Here is a 17,682-nt window from a genome sequence, read left to right on the forward strand (position 1 = left end):
GAGAAGTAAATTTATTAACTGGTACGTGGCCAGATGCAGTCTGTTCTACCCTAACATAGTATCAGCAGAGCAGAGACCAGGGTGCAGTTGGAAACCAGCCAACAAGAGAGCAGCTCATCTGTGCTCAGTCTCTTTAAGGTCCACATGGTAAATCCCCTCAACCCCTAGTTCCCAGCAGCCCGTGTTCGGGGAGTCAGGGATTGAGCATGGAAAGCTCCACCTTTTACTATGGAGCTATGGAACCCATTGGCTCCAAGGTTGTTCCTCCTACAAATTTGTCTGTTAGAAGGTTCTATGATGAAAAGTGCCATCAGTCACTTTAGGTTCATATTCTAATATCAGTCCTTACTATCTTACTATTTTGATGGCATAAACAATCCAGGAACAGAATCAACATGCAAAAATCAGTTGTATTTCTGTTTATTAACAGTGACGTATCAAAAAAGAAATTAAGAAAACAATCCCATTACTATAGCAAGAAAAAAAATACTTAGGAATAAGCTTAACCAAGGGAGCGAAAGACATGTGCATTGGAAACTGTAAATCACTGATGAGAGAAAATGAAGAAGATACAAATATGTGAGAAGGCATCTTTGTTCGTGAACTGGAAAAATTAATATTACTAAAGTGATTTACCCTACCCAAAGTGATCTACAATCAAAATCAAATCCCTATCAAATATCTACCAAAATCCTAATAGCATTTGTTTTTACCAAAATAGAAAAATATTATAAAATTCATATGGAACCATAAAAGATACTCAATAGTCAAAATCTTTAGAAAATAGAAGCATTACATTTCTCAATTTTAAAATGTATTCCAAAGCCATAGTAATCAAAAAAGTATGTTACTGGAATAAAAGCAGACATCTAGACCAATGAGCAGAATAGAGAACCCTGAAATAGACCCACACATATACACTCAACTCATAAATTTGACAAGGTGCCAAGAAAATGCAATAGGTAAATGTCAGTCTCTTCTGCAAATAGTGTGGGGAAACTGAATATCTGCATGCAAAAGAATGAAACTGCATTCTGACACTTTAAAATAAAATCAACATGGGGCCTCCCCTGGTGGCGCAGCAGTTGAGCACTGGGCTGCGAAGCTGCCCGCAGCCTCTGCAGCTCCAGTTAGATCCCCGGCCTCCAGTAAGGGTCCCACATGGCACGACAGACCTCTCCTGCTGCACCTGCTGCTCCCCTCAGCAGTGTATTTCGTCAGTCTGCCTGTTCTGTTCCCCGCTCTGGCTCTGGTGAATTCTGTCATCCTCCCGCCCTTCTGACTGTACCCAGTGTTTGTTTGGTTTTTTTTTTTAAGATTTATTTATTTATACATACAAGCACTGGGTACAGTCAGAAGCGCGGGAGGGTGAGAGAATTCACCAGAGCCAGAGCGGGGAGCAGAGCAGGCAGAAGGGCCGAAGCACACTGCTGAGGAGAGCAGGGGGTGGCAGGAGAGGTCTGCTCCCCATGTGGGACCCTCCTCCGGTGGCCGGGGAGCAGCCGGGGATCGAACCGGCGCTGCAGAGGCTGTGGGCAGCTTCACAACCCAGCGCTCAACCGCTGCCCCACTGGGGAGGCCCATGTACCCAGTGCTTGTATTAAAAAAAAAAAAAAAAGATTAAATCAACATGGATTAAATATTTAAACATAAGAAATAAAGCTGTAAAACTCCTAGAGGAAAACACAGGGGAAAAGCTTCATTATATTGGGCTTGGCAACAATTTGGCTGTGACACCAAATGCACAGAAAACAAAAATAAGAATAAACAGTACTGCATCTAACTAAAAAGCTCTGTGCAGCAAAGGAAACATTTAACAATGAAAAGATAATGAACAGAATGGGAGAAAACTTTGCAAACCATCTACCTAACATCTACAATAAAAATAATATGGATAAGGAACTCCTACAACTTAACAGCCAAAAATGTCCAAATGCTTTAAATATGGGCAGAGGAAATGAATAGCTACTTTATCAAAGAAGACAAAAATGGTAAAGGAATAGATACTTACCATTACTAGTCACTAGAGAAATGTAAATCAAAAACATGAGGTATCACCTCACACTTGTTAGAATGATGATTATTAAAAAAAAAAGAAGATAAGTGTTGGTGAGAATGTGGAGAAATTCGAACCTTTGTGCACAGTTGGTGGGAATTATAAAATGGTACAGTTACTATGGAAACTGTGATGGTCTATGAACAACCTAAAAATAGAACTACCTTGTGATACCACAGTCCCTCTTGTGTGTATATATCCAAAGGAATTGAAATTAGGATCTTGCAGAGATAGCTTCAGGCTCACATCCACGGTAGTGCTACTTACAATAGCCAAGAGATGATTAAATATCTACTAAGTAAATGGATAAAGAAAAAATGTGCTATATACATTTAACGGAATATTATTCAGTTTTTTTATTACTCAGTTTTGTAAAAGAAATCTCATCATAAGCAATGAACTTGGAGGACATTATACTTAATAAAATAAGACAAATATAGAAGGACAAATGTCACATGATTCCACTTGCATGTATTTATCTAAAATTGTCAGACAGGGCCTCCCCGGTGGCGCAGCAGTTGAGCTCTGGGTTGCAAAGCTGCCCGCAGCCTCTGCAACGCCGGTTCGATCCCCAGCTGCTCCCCGTCCACTTGAGGAGGGTCCCACATGGCGCGCAGAATTCTCCTGCCGCCCGCTGCTCCCCTCAGCAGTGTACTTTGGTCCTTCTGCCTGTTCTGCTCCCCGCTCTGGCTCTGGTGAATTCTCTCACCCTCCCGCGCTTCTGACTGTACCCCAGTGTTTGTATAAATAAATAAATAAATAAATAAATAAATAAATAAACAAATAAATAGAATTTAAAAAAAAAAATTGTCAGAGAGATAGAATAGAATGGTGAGTCCCAAGGACCTGGGGTAGTAGGGATAGGGAGTAGCTGTTCAAAGAGTCTAAAGTCTTAGTGATGTAAGATGGGTATATTCTAGAGATTTGCCTTGCACTCTTGTGCCTGTGGTTAACTTTACTGTACACTTAAATTTTTGTTAAGTGGGTTGATCTTACAATAAAATTGGACTTTCAGTGGAGAACGTAATGTAGTATGCATACATGTTGTTTTTTAATGAATTATTTCTGAAACTTATGTTACAATGCGATGTCAGTTCAGTTAAAGATAATGCAAAAAAATAAACATTTATTGGGATAACTGATGATAATTTATATTATATAATGAAGTTATTTACCAAAAAAAGTAATGCCATCTGTCACAGTACTATTAGCGTGATTCATATTACTTAATAACTAAATATCTATTGGCTTAACTTTGTTTTCTGAGGTTGTATCTCTATAGGCCTGATAGATTCTTTTAGGAGTACTTTTTAACTCAGAGGCAGTTTCTATAAGCAGTATTTGCTAGAAAAAGTTAATGTGCACTTTCTGGAGGGCAATTTAAATCTAAAAATTTTACATATTTTCTATGATAGTTTAAATCTAGTCATCTGTCTCCTAAAAACAAAAAATATACAGTAAACAAAATTGCCCTAAAAATTTCAAAATTAAAGTCTTATCATGTTTGGAGTTCTCATATGACAGTTTACTCGATTGCTCCCTTGTTTAGTAAGTAGAGATTCAATGCCTCACTGGGTTTGCAAATTTCACTTTTAATAATTTCTCATTCCTGTTGCCTTAAAATATGGAAGTGTTCAGCAATTTATTTTGGACAAGAGCAGCCAAAATATAAAGGTTTTTCAAAAAATGTAAAATGAAATCAATGACAGCAATAAAGATAACAATTTCACTGAATTATTTTTCATGTGTATTCACTATAAGCTTATGACAGAAAAGAATTTACATTTCAGTCACTCTCTTTGTATATTAAAACAATGTAACAACTGTTTTAATTAAGAAAATACAGTCTTGAAAATAAAAACCAGAAATTATTGTTTAACTGTTTAAAAAGTAAGACTAAACTGAAAAAAAATGCAGTCTTTGGAAAATTTATTAAAGTACATGTCTACAAATGAAAATATGTACATTTTCAATATTTAGACAATAGGTTATATATATATATATATTTTTTTTTTTATGGTGAAAAATTGTATTTAGAATTAGCCAGCTGGAGTCAGTTTAGATGATCCCAATTTTGTTGGCAACATCCAAAGCATCATAGTCAGGAGCCAGTCGAACATAGGCCTTCTTTTCTCCATCAGGTCTGATCAGGGTATTGACCTTTGCCACATCAATGTCATAGAGCTTCTTCACAGCCTGTTTGATCTGGTGCTTGTTGGCCTTGACATCCACAGTGAACACAAGTGTGTTGTATTCTATTTTCTTCATGGCTGACTCAGTGGTAAGAGGGAACTTGATGATGGCATAGTGGTTAAGCTTGTTTCTCCTGGGAGCGCTCTTCTGTGGATATTTGGGTTGCCTTCGGAGTCGCAATGTCTTGGGCCTCCGAAAAGTGGGTGAAGTGCGGATTTTCTTTTTCTTATGGCTGTGGACGCCTTTCAGCACTGCTTTCTTGGCCTTCAAAGCTTTTGCCTTGGCCTCGGATTTGGGAGGGGCAGGGGCTTCCTTGTTTGCTTTCGGTGCCATCTTCATGAAAAGCGACAATAGGTTATTTTAATGGACATGAGCATAATTTACTTTGTAAAAGTTACTCTGAAAATGAATTTTCAAATAGAAACATTTTTATCTAATGTTTATAAAAAATATCTTAAAACATTTAAAAATAATTGAAAAAGGAAAAAAGGAATACAAAGAGTCCAAGGGAAAGTACCCCAAGTAAAGAAATATGTTTATCTCTAAGAGAGCACCACAGGCCTGTAGTAAGGACTTCATGCCACTTGTTTCTCTACTGATCATGATTTAATCCTAGAAAAAGAACAGGGGACGGGGCGGCTGCCTTCGGTGATAGGAGACTCCAAGCTTTTCTTACTTCGCCAGCCACGTATGTGAAATAAAAGTGAACCCAAAGATTCTTTTTTTATTTTAAACACTGCACAGTATTACTTTTTTATTTTCAAGATACTGCAGTGACTTGCAGTATCAAACCATTTGTCCAAATATGTAACAACCAACATTAAAACGCACATAATTACCCTCTAGCACCAACATTGAAGTTGAAGAAATGTACACTTCAACAAGTTTCATGTAAAGAATATCTGGCCCCCCAATGCTCAATCTTTCTCAATTTTGAACCCAAGATTCTTAAACTCAAAAATTTTAGCAGATTCATTCATCACATCCAAAGCTTCCAAACATCTTGGATTTAAAATGCGTTCAATGTGAACAGTGACCCCCGGGAACTGTTTAATGCAGCAAACTTCCTGACGCTCCTGTGATTGTAGGAGGTAAAATTGAATGGGGGTGGGGGTGTGGCGTGTGCATGTGCATGTGCACACTTGTGTCTCGCACTCCCTCTGGTGGTTGGAGTGTGTGACTAATAAAACTTAATTTTCAAACTTAAAAGGATCAAGAACTTCCTTATGGTATCTAACTATGAAAACAATAGAGTGATTAGGTATTTGAAAGGCAGGGCATAAGATTTCTAGTAGTGAAGTCTAAGCTTGGTAAATTACAGGATTAAGAATGGATTTTCAGTGTGTTACTAAAATGGATTTATTATTCGAATCTTTGCCCCACCATGTTCAGTTGATTATATTGAAAAACTTGGGGTTATATTTCTAAATATAATAGTATCTAGAGATTTTTTTCTAATATACACTTAGAGTGTTTTTTTCAAACACTCTAAGAATTTTAATATCATCTTTTTTTCTGTATTATGTAGGGCTTATATTGCATCACACATATGTAACACTGCCTCAGATGTTTCATTACTTAGAGAACATTTGCATGACCTGGAAGGGATGGGATAGTTTTTAAGAGCATTGAAATCATTTCATATTTTCAGATACACTCAATTGTATGAATTGATGCTGTCTGAATTCTGTCTGACTTCTGTGCCTCAGGGAGTCCTGGAAGCTCAGAATAGGTGACACACTACTGGACAGAGTGATTCAGAGTTCATTTATATTGGTTGGAGAATATTGGTTGGAGATGGTGGGCACCTATGGGAAACACCAGGGTGGGGATAATGGTATGTTTTTTTTTATCTCAGCTAATTCTATGACCTTAACCATGATTAATATATTTAATGTTTCTATAAATTACATTTATAGTTTATTTCTCTTACCTACACTTCAAATAATATTGATAGTTCATCTGAAAACTTAGATATCCCACAGGAACTTACAATTCAATTGGTCTAACACCAACATGCCCTTATGTTTCTTTTCTCATCAAGTATCTCCACCTCAGCCATTGATAGGCAGAGGCTTGATAACATCCTGAGCCTTGGTTCTTTTTCCCTCATATCTCACATCGCATTTACTTGACGTGGTTAATAGAGGTGAAAACCACTATTAACTTTCTTGAAATAGTCAAGAGCATGTAGCAAAAAGTTAAAGTTCTGTAACTTTATGTATCTCACTGAAAGTAGTGATGCTTGATTATCTATTACTTTATTTAGAGCTGGAAACAGTGAGGCTCAGATAAGTTGTGATGTGGCCAAAGTCATCTGCAAGATAAATTGATTTAGCTAAGACTAGATTTGGAGACCTCTGAATCCCATGGGTGACTTTCCATGGTTTTAAGATGTGAATATACACTCTGATATGAGCACTGCTCATGCTCTTGACACAGTCTAAAGTTTCTAGCACACCAACATGCTGCCTATCCTTGCAGAATGAATAGACTGAAGAAAAGTTGTATCATGTCCTGAACACTAACGTCAATTTTCCTTAGTATCAAGGAGCTGATTCTGTTCACTGTCTCTGTCAACACTTCTTTTACCTTTTTGTTCCTCAAACTATAAATAAAAGGGTTTAGAAGAGGGGTCACAACCGTAATGAGGACAGCAGCTACCTTGTCAAAATCCAGTGAATAGTTCTGATTGGGTCTTACATACACAAAGATGTTGCTTCCATAAGCAATGGAGACAACAGTGATGTGAGAAGCTTGGGTGGAGAAGACTTTCTGGCGTCCCTGGAAGGGATGCTCAGGATGGTTGAAATGATGTAGGTGTAGGACCCAGTAGTGAATGCCAGGGAACTCAGGATGATAAGGGCATATAGGAGAAAGTTTATGTTCTCAATGAGGTGTCTATATAGGCAACCTTTAGAAGAGGGATGAGGCCACAGAAAAAAATGATTAATTTCTTTGTTACAGTAAGGTATCCTTGTCACTACAATGGTTGGTACCAACATGGACAGGAAGGCCCCCACCCAGAAGCCCAGGATCAGCAGAAGGCAGGTCCTGCTGTTCATGGTGAGGGTGTATCTCAGTGGGTTACAGATGGCCACTTAGCACTTGAAGGACATCACTGCCAAGAGGATAAACACTGTCCCCAGAAAGAAATAGAAGTAGGTTTGGATGATGCAGCCAGGGAAAGATGTGGTCTTATTCTCTCCTAGGAGGCAAGCCAGCGACTTTGGGGTGGTGACAGTGATTTATAAAATATCCACAAATGACACATTACTGAGGAAAAAGTACATGGGGGTTTGTAGGCGATTATCAGTCCATATTAGGAAGATGATGATGATGTTTTTTGTTGTTGTTAATGTGTAAGTGAGCAAGAGAACTACAAAGAGGAAATTCGAAGTTCCAGGAGAACTGGGGAGGCAATCAGCATGAATTCAGTCACTGTGCTCCAATTTCCCAGGGCTGTGACTGCATGGTGGGCAGGGTGTCCTTGAAACAAGAACAGGAAAATCAGCCTAAGAGGTTATTTTGTAAATACATCTGTTGAAAATGGATTGTGGAGAACGCCTTATGTCTTCTATCTAAAAGTCATTATTATGCAATCTTCAGGAAGTCAAAATACCATTTAGACAGAACTTTTCTATAAAACGAAGAGATAAGGCTGAATTAAAACCTTTAAACTTCCTTCTCATTGTATGAAACTTCCCTTTTAAAATTTCCAGCTTCATTTTCCTACATGGAAATGTGCTAATATTCTGACTCATACTTTAATTAGAACTCCTTTCTATTATTCTGATTTTACAGTGACTGAGGGAAATCCTTTTAAATATTTTCTAGTTTTTTGATGACAGATTTTATTTCATGTTGGCAGTTGATATTAGTTACCTGCCATGAGTAAGAGATAAAGGTTGATTTCTTTTTTCCTGATATTTGGTGTTCCAACTCCAGAGTGTTCCAATTTTTAAGGTCTTTTCCTAAACGTATATTTATCTATGGATCTGTGGATCAATATCCATCTGACAGGAACCAGGGCTTATGTAGTCTCACTGATCATCTTAGATGACATGCCAGAAGGATTAATAGGTATGGTTATCAGATTATGCTCTGTGTCCAATCCCTGCCTCCTACAGGTTCTATGACGTATTTAACATATACATTATATAGCTGCCTGCTGTTTGAGAGCACATCATATACTGTGATGGAACCATAGAGGCATAAATAATACACAGTATATATTAAAAAGTAAAGGTCATTTAGCTTCATTTACTTGATCAGTTGAAATCCTAAGACAGTACATCAAGAGCATCCAATTTGTTCTTTATCCCCTGAGAAATGGTTCTTTTGCACAGACTTCCCCATTTCAGGTTAAAACTATCCATTCTTTAACTGTGATCTCTGTGCTGGTTTGTTTAACTTTCTTTTACCCTCAGTAAATAAATTACAACTATTTCCCTCAATTTCTTTTTCCCACCTCTCATCCTACCCCTCCTTCCTATTTCATTTTTTATTTAAAGTTTTGCCTATTATGAATATATTTTTCCAGTATTTAGAATTCCAGAATTAGAAAATACAAATGCATAAAGAAAATTGTACTCTTTAACTCTTTAATCAAACATGTTACAGATATATATAGTTATGATTATTTTTATTTATTTTATTTATTTTTTAAGAGGTGCCAGTATTCCTTTTTTTTTTTTAGATTTATTTATTTATTTATTTATACAAGCACTGGGTACAGTCAGAAGCGCGGGAAGGTGAGAGAATTCACCAGAGTCAGAGCGGTGACCAGAGCAGGCAGACTGACGCAGTACACTGCTGAGGGGAGCACCGGGCAGCAGGAGAGGTCTGCCTGCCATGTGGGACCCTCGCTCGGTGGCCGGGCATCGAACTGGCGCTGCAGAGGCTGTGGGCAGCTTCGCAACCTAGCGCTCAACCGCTGCGCCACCAGGAAGGCCCTATTCCTAGATTATTTTTAAATTCAAATTATGAATCTGAAGTAAATCATGCTAGCATACAATTTTAAAACCAGATTTTATTTTTTTTACTAAAATTACTTTCTATTTCAATTACTATGTCAATTACAAAAACCTACACATTTTTCAAAAACTGCTCTTTTTGAGGTATAATTGATATCCAAACAACTGCACATACTTAATGTATATGACTTGATCAACTTGGACACATGCAAACGATTATAAGACCTTCACCACATCAAGGTAATCGACATACCCACCACTTTCCAGAGCTTCCTTTATTTACACAGTCTTTTCAGGGTCATAAGTGACTGATTCCAGGTATGGAACTGTGATTTATTTAGCTAGTTGCTGAGTGTTGGCAATTAAGTTGATCAACATTGTTTACTGGAATAGAAAGTGATCAAGTGTGTATATTCTTGTATGTAAATCTTTGTGCAGTTGGCTTAGTGTTCTTTAGACTACTCTTATTTCCAGTAGGATGTTTGTTTTTTACTACTCTACTGTGATATAAAAATTCAAGGAAAACCTGGTCTTATAATATTCGATTTTACTTACAAGAGAGAGGATGATGTGAAACTACTCGTTGATGGTTTCTTTTGCTGAGATAATAGTTTTGGATTATACCTAAGGCTGGGTAGCTGATGTCTCAATGAGATTAAGCTGCTGCGCTCTTTTTTTTTTTAATATTATTTTGAGCAAAGAAAAGAGTTGAATCTGGCAATATTCATCAATTCTTACATTTCTTGAAGGAGATACAGGAAATGTGGGCCCTATTGGGAAAGTGAAGTGATACAGCAAATCACTTTGTGATGTAACAAATTAAATTAGTAACCAGGAGGTCTGGGTTGATCTCAGTCCTACATTCACATTTTGTGTCACCTTAATTTCCAACCACTAACTCATGAAGTTGATTTCCTGCAACATTTCCCCATAGATCTGAAAATTTCAAGAGATATTTATTGCTGCATGGAGGTATGAGGAGCATTTTATTTTATTTTTTAATTTTCAAGATTGAGCTATTAAATTTTGAACTGACCGATTTTCTGAAAGTATTTGAGATTCAGCATTCAGAGCTCAAATTTCTCAAGGGTTAGCAAGTGAAATTCATTTACACCTTGTCCTTGAGTTTCTTCCTATTTATCTCCCACCCCCTTTTAAAAATGAAAGCAGTAAAGCAGAGACCCTGGCACTTAAAAAAAAAGTCCTTTTTATGTTCAGTTAGAATGCTGGGCTACACATTTATAAGATTCACTCCTTGTCTTAAGGTTCTACTACCAGTTACTGTTCAGCTCATTTCTCTACCTCAAAGATTCTAACTTCTTTCACTTTGTACTAAATAAGCTCCCAACAATTCTGGAAATTACTGTACAAAAGTACAGTAACCATGTACAAAAGTACAAAAGTACTTTACAAAAGTAAAGTAACCATGAATGTCTATACCAATATAGTAGCATATGCAATGTCATATGAACTTTCAGGGCATTCTGTTATCTGTTTTGTATAAGTATTTCCATGAGATTGTTCAATACACAAATTATACCTCGCATTTTAAAATTTAAGTATTAATTTTATTAATGTGAGACACAAAAACTTGGTTCTAGTCCAAGTTCTTCCTTTTTTATAATATGGAATGCTTCACAAATTTGCATGTCATCCTTATACAGGAGCCAGGCTAATCTCCTCTGTATCATTCCAAATTTAGTATGTGTGTGCCAAAGTGAGCACTTCAGTCCCAGGATTTTTGAACCACTTTTAGTTTTGTTATATTAGAATAAATTTTTCAATGAGTCATACTTATTCAACTGAGAAATGAAGTGCATTGTAACATTAAAATGAGCTGCTTTGGCATGGAGTTTTCTGAAATCATTAAAAATAGATCTACCATATGATCCAGCAATTCTACCACTAGGTAGCTACCCAAAGGACATGAAAACACAAATTAGAAGGGATATATGTACTGTTATGTTCACTGCAGCATTATTTACAATAGCCAACTTATAGAAGCAATCTAAGTGCTCAAAGACAGGTGAATGGATAGCTATGAAGTGATTATATGTACACAATGGAATGACAGGTAGCCATATGAAAAGAAGAAATATTGCCATTTATAACAGCATGGATGGAATTAGAAAGGATTATGTTTTTTTTTTAAAGATTTATTATTTTATTTATTTATTTATTTATTTATACAAGCACTGGGCACAGTCAGAAGTGCGGGAGGGCGAGAGAATTCACCAGAGCCAGAGCAGGGAACAGAACAGGCAGAAGGACCGAAGTACACTGCTGAGGGGAGCAGCGGGCGGCAGGAGAGGTCTGCGCACCATGTGGGACCCTCCTCCGGTGGCCAGGGAGCAGCCGGGGATCGAACCGGTGCTGTGGAGGCTGTGGGCAGCTTTGCAACTCAGCGCTCAACTGCTGCGCCACCGGGGAGGCCCTAGAAAGGATTATGTTAAGTGAAGTAAGTCAGAGGGAGAAAGACAAATACCAGATGATTTCACACATATGTGGAATATACAGAAACGGGGGAACAGACAAAACCAAACCAAAACAGCCCCCTGAACTTTGATTGCAGAAGTGAGGCTACCAAAAAGGGAGGAGAGAGGAAGGGATCAAAGCAAGGAGGAAGATCCAATAGACTATGTCAGAGGATTTGGGGGACTTTGTTGGTTGGTGTGGTTGTGACACCATGCATTTATAAAAGTCTGAACCTATGCCCCTAAAAAACATATACAGTGTTGTAAACCAATGTTATCTCAATAAGTATAATCTTAAAAATCAGGAAATAAATGGAAAACCCCCTAAAAGAGGTGCTTTAAAGTTTAAGTTAAATAATGTGTGGTAATATCATAGAGTTTATTGTTATGTTCCTTTGAGAAAGCATTGAGATGACCTAAAGGAGATGAACAATTAGAGCTGTTTTTTAATCTGAGCAAATATAATGAATTATGAAAACTTTAATTTGTAACTGAGGAATAAATTGAATCCCTCCCAGTCTGGCATTAACCCCATTAAGAATATTGACACAATCAGAGACACTATACACAGAGAAGTCAATTTAACCAAAGTGGTATATTAAACAAAACATGTGAAAAAGTATATTTACACTTCACTGATTGTATAGATAATGTAAAATCCTCTTAGAGTATTTTGAATGCACATAGTAAAAGAGTCAAACTTTATAATTATGTGTGTATGAATGAATCTTAAGTATTGTACGTTGAGTTCCTCCCCCACCCCAATTCTACTCTATTTCTAGCTCATAAAAACATCTCTCAAAGATAAAATAGACCTTGCTAGGTCACTAAACCATCTAACCCCAATATGAGTCTTCTGACCTCACTACATATACACCCTGCCATTGTTGGGATGATTTCAATGATTGGGAAATCACTGTCTGGCTTTAGCATTATCTGAAGGAAAAGCTCTTATCTCGAATGGTAAACTCAATAACTTCCTCCTACACGATTATGCACTGACCTTACAGGCCAGATACTAACTTTTTTTACCCTGACAGCCCTCAAAAACCTCTCCATCTAGATATCCTCCCTACCCTACAACATCGCAGTGAGTTCAGCACAGCACAAATTCTAAGTCTGTTTTTGCAAAGAAAGAGAGAGAGAGAGAGAGAGAGAGAGAGAATATGGATGTGGTAGTTGCGTTAAGTGACTTTAAAAAAATTGCACGAATCAATCAGTCACAGCCAGATTAGAGAATACCCTTTCTGACTCCCATTTAAGAAATTTGTTCTCGAAAATCACTGATTCTTAATTGTCAGGTGTTTTTTTTTCCCTATGCAAGAAAGCTATATATATATATATATATATTTTGGCTAATTCTCAATCTCAGTAATTTTAGATATTTAATAACTAGGCAATTCAATCCCATCGACTAACTCATTTAGATGTGAATATAGCAGGATTCCTTCAGTGTCCTCACCAAGTGATGAGTTCAGTTTATGGGATCATGCTCCACTTGGTTCTTTAAGTATTTATCATTCCATTGAAGCTTTCACTAAATGGTCTTGGATACTCTAAATCACCAGATTAAAAGTGACATGATTTTTTTTTTTTTAAAGTTACCTCTTTCCTTTTCTCTGTGTAGTGAATTTTACTTTTCTGTGTGAATTTTTTTTCCAAAGTGGACCAACTATGATTTTTCCACAGTGTTGTTTGCCTTAGAGATTTAGATAGACTAGCTCAGGGAATATGGGGCAAAAGACGTTATTTAATAATATTGTTATAAAAGAATATTGGTTCTGAACTACCTTACCATAATTATAAAGTTTTAGAAGGTGTCAGATAGACCTGTTAAGGGTTCTCATTGGAGATTTCCTTAGGTATTTTGCTTTCTTTGCTTTATCCATTTATAGAAAAAAAGAATACTTAAAAAAATCTATAAGGAACTTAAGAACACAGAAAACTTTATCTTTCCCAAATTAATCTATCAGTAAGAAATATTCCTGAAGAATGACTATTCTAGAGTTTCAGATAGTACTCAGTACCTTTGTCTCTAGCAGCATAAATTTTCAAAAATGTTGCAGAGGAAAATATAATTATATAAATTTCATTGATTTTTATCCCTGTCCTGTCCCTGTTCATAAAGATAAGTTCCTGGTCCTGAGCCTTGACTTAGTTCCCATAGTTTCAAGCTTGCCATGAACTTGCACTGTATTCTTGCATATGCATGCTTTTTTTCCCAATAAGAATAACTTCCATACTAAAACTATTGCACCTTTTCTATCTTAATAAAAGTCTAATTTTCACCTGCAATCGGTGGTTCCTCTGAGGTTCTTTTGAGTGAACGTGGACATTGTCCTTTCCATGTTAAGGGTTAGGGGCTCAGGGCTGGAGAGACAGGCTCATCATAACTGATAGGACTGTTATTTTGCACCCAATTGCCAATTTCAAATCACTGCTTTTCTGGTTTCTGATAAAAATCTTCCATGATTCCCATTGTTCAATCTTCTATGGTTTTTTGTTTCTGCCACCTATTGCTTGGGTTTCAAGAAAGAAATAAACATCTACCTTAGAGCATGCAAATAAAACAAAGATAGATTTAAAAAAATTGAAAAATATGAAAATCTTTGGTGACATTTTCAGTGAAGAATTTTTCAGTGATTCATAGCCTTCCACTTCATCCTGAGAATTATTATCATTGTAGGAAATGTGAATATTGATGTAAACGGCTCATAGAATATACTAAAAATTGAGTTTCTTAACTTTGCTCCCAATGAGCACAAATTATATTCCTCTTAAAGCATCAACTCCATTATTATAATTAGGATTTTACCATTACATAGGATTACTCAATCACTGAAACCCCAAACTCCAAGACACAATCTTGGACCATAATCTCCCAATTTCAATTTTTTGCCCTAAATGCTTAGTCCATGGCCTCATCTTGATCTCCAGTCTACGGATTATCTCATTCCTCCCCTATCATTCTTTCTGTCTGATGTGTGTGTGTATGTCTGTATATGTGTATTATGTATATTTTAAAAGACATTTGTAAAATTATATATATACTTGTAAATGCATATTTATAAATTATATTCCCCCAAATATATATATTTCTACAAAAAGAAAATGGGAGAAAGGGCAAAAGAGGAGGGAGGGAGAGAGATGTGTGTGTGTGTGTGAGAGAGAGAGAGAGAGATAGAGAGAGAGAGAGGCAGAGAGACAGAGAGAGAGAGGCAGAGAGAGAGAGAGGCAGAGAAAGCAGAGAAAGCAAGAACATACAGGTCTTTGCAGTGGAATGAACAACTCCAAAATGGAAGTTGGCATAAAAACTAGAGCCTGTGGGAAATATTTTAAAACATAATTCAAGTAGCACTGGGGAGAGGAATGGAAAGGCCTAACATTTTATTGACATCTTCAAGTCTCCAAAGGTCTAACTGTGAGTGGCTTTTGCCAGATACATAGGAAAAGCTCCCCTACCCCCCACTCCTAGTCAGAGGGATTGGCTGCATTCCACAGCCCTCAGCCTGAAGGGCTCTAGTTCTCTGCCAGCTACCTTCATTCTGCTCTTGAGGGCAGCCCACTGCAGGGTGCTGCCTGGCATGTAGGGTCCTTCTTCTTGGCACTGTGAATATGTGAATAAATCGCTGCCAATCCAGTCTGTCCAGTGTGGAGTGTTGTGTGCTCAGCCATCCCCAGAATCCTAGAGGAACCTCTCCTCCCTCCCCAGTGGGGTGAAAAGGTGGCAAACAAAACTGTGAGTGGAACACTTAAGTCATTCATTTGGGCACACATACGTGCAGTGTGTGTGTGTGTGTGTGTGTGTGTGTGTGTGTGTGGTGTTTGGAGAAGACAGAAGTGCTGTAAATAGGGGAGCAGATTAGAGGGAATTCTGGTGAGAAAATACATAATAAATAATAATGGGAATAGTGGTAGATTGGATTGGACAGCATCTCAATTACCTTCAACATACTGCGATTTTAAGCGTCTTTTCTCCATATTTGCCACTTTAAATACCCCAGCTACCAAAACCTAAAATAAAATTCCTATGCATAACCATTTATAACAGCAAGACCATTTGTTTTAAAGAGTCTACAGAATAGGAATAAAATGTTGTGGGAGGAGTGACCTGGCATTCAGAGCAAACTTTTCCATCTACTGGCAAGTGAGGGGGTTACTTTATAGCTTTCTGACAAAAATTTCTATTAGTGTTTCCCCAAATTTCCCCTCTCCCAACTACACAAATAATCTTCATGTCTCTGTGTGGGGTTTATTATAATCTGTTGTCTTCTATATTACATTTATAGAACTCTTTCCTATTACTTAATAAGTGTGGAATAAATACTGACTGAATGATAGCCTGGATGTCATAAAGGAAATAATAGTAAATTAGCATAGATTGTGACAGGTTCTGGTTTTGGCCCTCTTATTACCTAGCTAGGTCTTGAAAATTCTGCCTCATATGAGTCTCAATTTTCTGTATAACTTTTATTTTATTATTATTTTTTTAAAGGATGTGCTTTCTTTTCTTTTTTTTTCATTTAAAGATCCATTCATTTATACAAGAGCTGGGGTACAGGCCAGAGATGAAGGAGGGTGAGAGGATTTACCAGAGACAGAGCAGAGAATAGAACAGGCAGACGGACCAAAGACACAGCTGAGGGGAGCAGTGGCGAGACAGGAGAGGTTTGCTACGCCATGTGGGTGTCTCCCTGACTGACCAGGAATCAAACCCGCGCTGCAGAGGCTGAGGACAGCTTCACATCGCTGTGCTCAACATGCTGCACCACCGGGGAGGCCCTGTAAAACTTTTAAAATGAAATGATTATAATTATTTAATAGTTTAATTTAATTATATAATAGTTTAATTTATTGACAAACTGAGGAAGGTAGCAGACTTGTGTCTGAAAGACCCTGTCCTACTCTTTGACAGAGTGCAGGGTTATCTATACAAAGGAGTCAAACAAAAGGGAGATGGGCAAGAGTCTGCAAAGAGGAGATAGGAAGGGTTGGCATGTCCTTTCTATGCAGGCATGTGGAGATTTTGGGTGGGCACCAGCTTGCTTTGTCAACACATGCTGTTTAACTTCCTTTTCCTTAGAATGCAAGAAGACAAACTTGTTAAACAAACAAACTTGTTAGGGATGCTTATCTGGTGGGGCAGGAAGAGAGACCTGTACATCAAATGTATGAGCACGATGCTCTCTAAAGTCCTTCCAGCCTATGTCTTTCATTTTGTAGCTGTGTCTGTGAGAGATACTTACCACAAATACCAGCAAAGAGAATGGTGCTGTATAGTAATTACAAGGATGGGTTTTGAAGTCATCAGTTCTTGGTTTGGCTTCACTTATCAGATGAATGATTTTGGGACAGTAATTTAATCTTACAACTCCTTAGTTATCACCTCTGTAAAATGGGGATATCAAATAGTGAGGCAAAATGAAGCGTGAGAGCTTTTTTTTTTTTTTAAATTTATTTATTTATGCATACAAGAGCTGGGGCACAGGCCGGAGATGCAGGGGCGTGTGTGTGTGTGTGTGTGTGTGTGTGTGTGTGAGTGAGAGAGAGAGAGAGAGAGAGGATCCACCAAAGTCAGAGCGGGGAACAGAACAGGCAGACTGACTGAAATACACTGCTGAGGGGAGCAGTGGGCGATACAGGAGAGGTCTGCCTCACCATGTGGATTTCTCCCTGGCCAGGCGGGGATAGAACTCATGCTGCAGAGGCTGTGGATTGCTTCATAGTGCAGTGCTTAACTCCTTGCGCCACCAGGGAGGCCTAAAGCTTGAGAGCTTTTAACAGGTTCCTGGCAAATGTTCCGCATTCAGTTAGTTCTTCCTGGGGTCAAAGTTCCTCAGTTGCCTGAGGATTAGTGTTGGAAGGAAGAAGAATCCTTAGAGTGTTCCCTAAAATGTGATAGCTGTGTTCCTGAAAATTTGACTGGGATGGAATGCTGTTGGATATGTAATGGATTTATGATAGACCTTTATTTATAGAGATA

The 17,682-nt window shown here is 37.7% G+C and overlaps 3 protein-coding genes and 1 non-coding gene across 7 annotated transcripts in view; 1 reads left to right on the forward strand and 3 right to left on the reverse strand.

The window, feature by feature from the left end:
• The window catches only part of LOC119240793 (olfactory receptor 4D5), a 388,728-nt gene that overhangs the window by 76,142 nt on the left and 294,904 nt on the right, over positions 1-17,682 (forward strand). The gene's annotated exons all lie outside the window — the stretch shown is intronic.
• The window catches only part of LOC119242087 (olfactory receptor 6M1-like), a 30,991-nt gene that overhangs the window by 8,674 nt on the left and 4,635 nt on the right, over positions 1-17,682 (reverse strand). The window contains 1 exon segment of the mRNA XM_037507868.1: positions 7,164-7,457. Within this exon segment, the coding sequence (XP_037363765.1) occupies positions 7,164-7,457 (294 nt within the window).
• Positions 4,069-4,588, reverse strand: LOC119240788 (60S ribosomal protein L23a-like). Its single transcript, XM_037505503.2, has one exon. The coding sequence runs from the start codon at positions 4,586-4,588 to the stop codon at positions 4,115-4,117; it is 474 nt and encodes a 157-aa protein (XP_037361400.1). The 3' UTR covers positions 4,069-4,114.
• On the reverse strand, positions 10,845-10,950 carry LOC119242516 (U6 spliceosomal RNA). Its single transcript, XR_005124515.1, has one exon. It is a non-coding gene; the product is annotated as a U6 spliceosomal RNA (small nuclear RNA).

This window comes from Talpa occidentalis, unplaced genomic scaffold (genome assembly GCF_014898055.3).
Source record: "Talpa occidentalis isolate TD23 unplaced genomic scaffold, MPIMG_talOcc4v2.1 talOcc4.12, whole genome shotgun sequence".
NCBI lineage: Eukaryota > Metazoa > Chordata > Mammalia > Eulipotyphla > Talpidae > Talpa > Talpa occidentalis.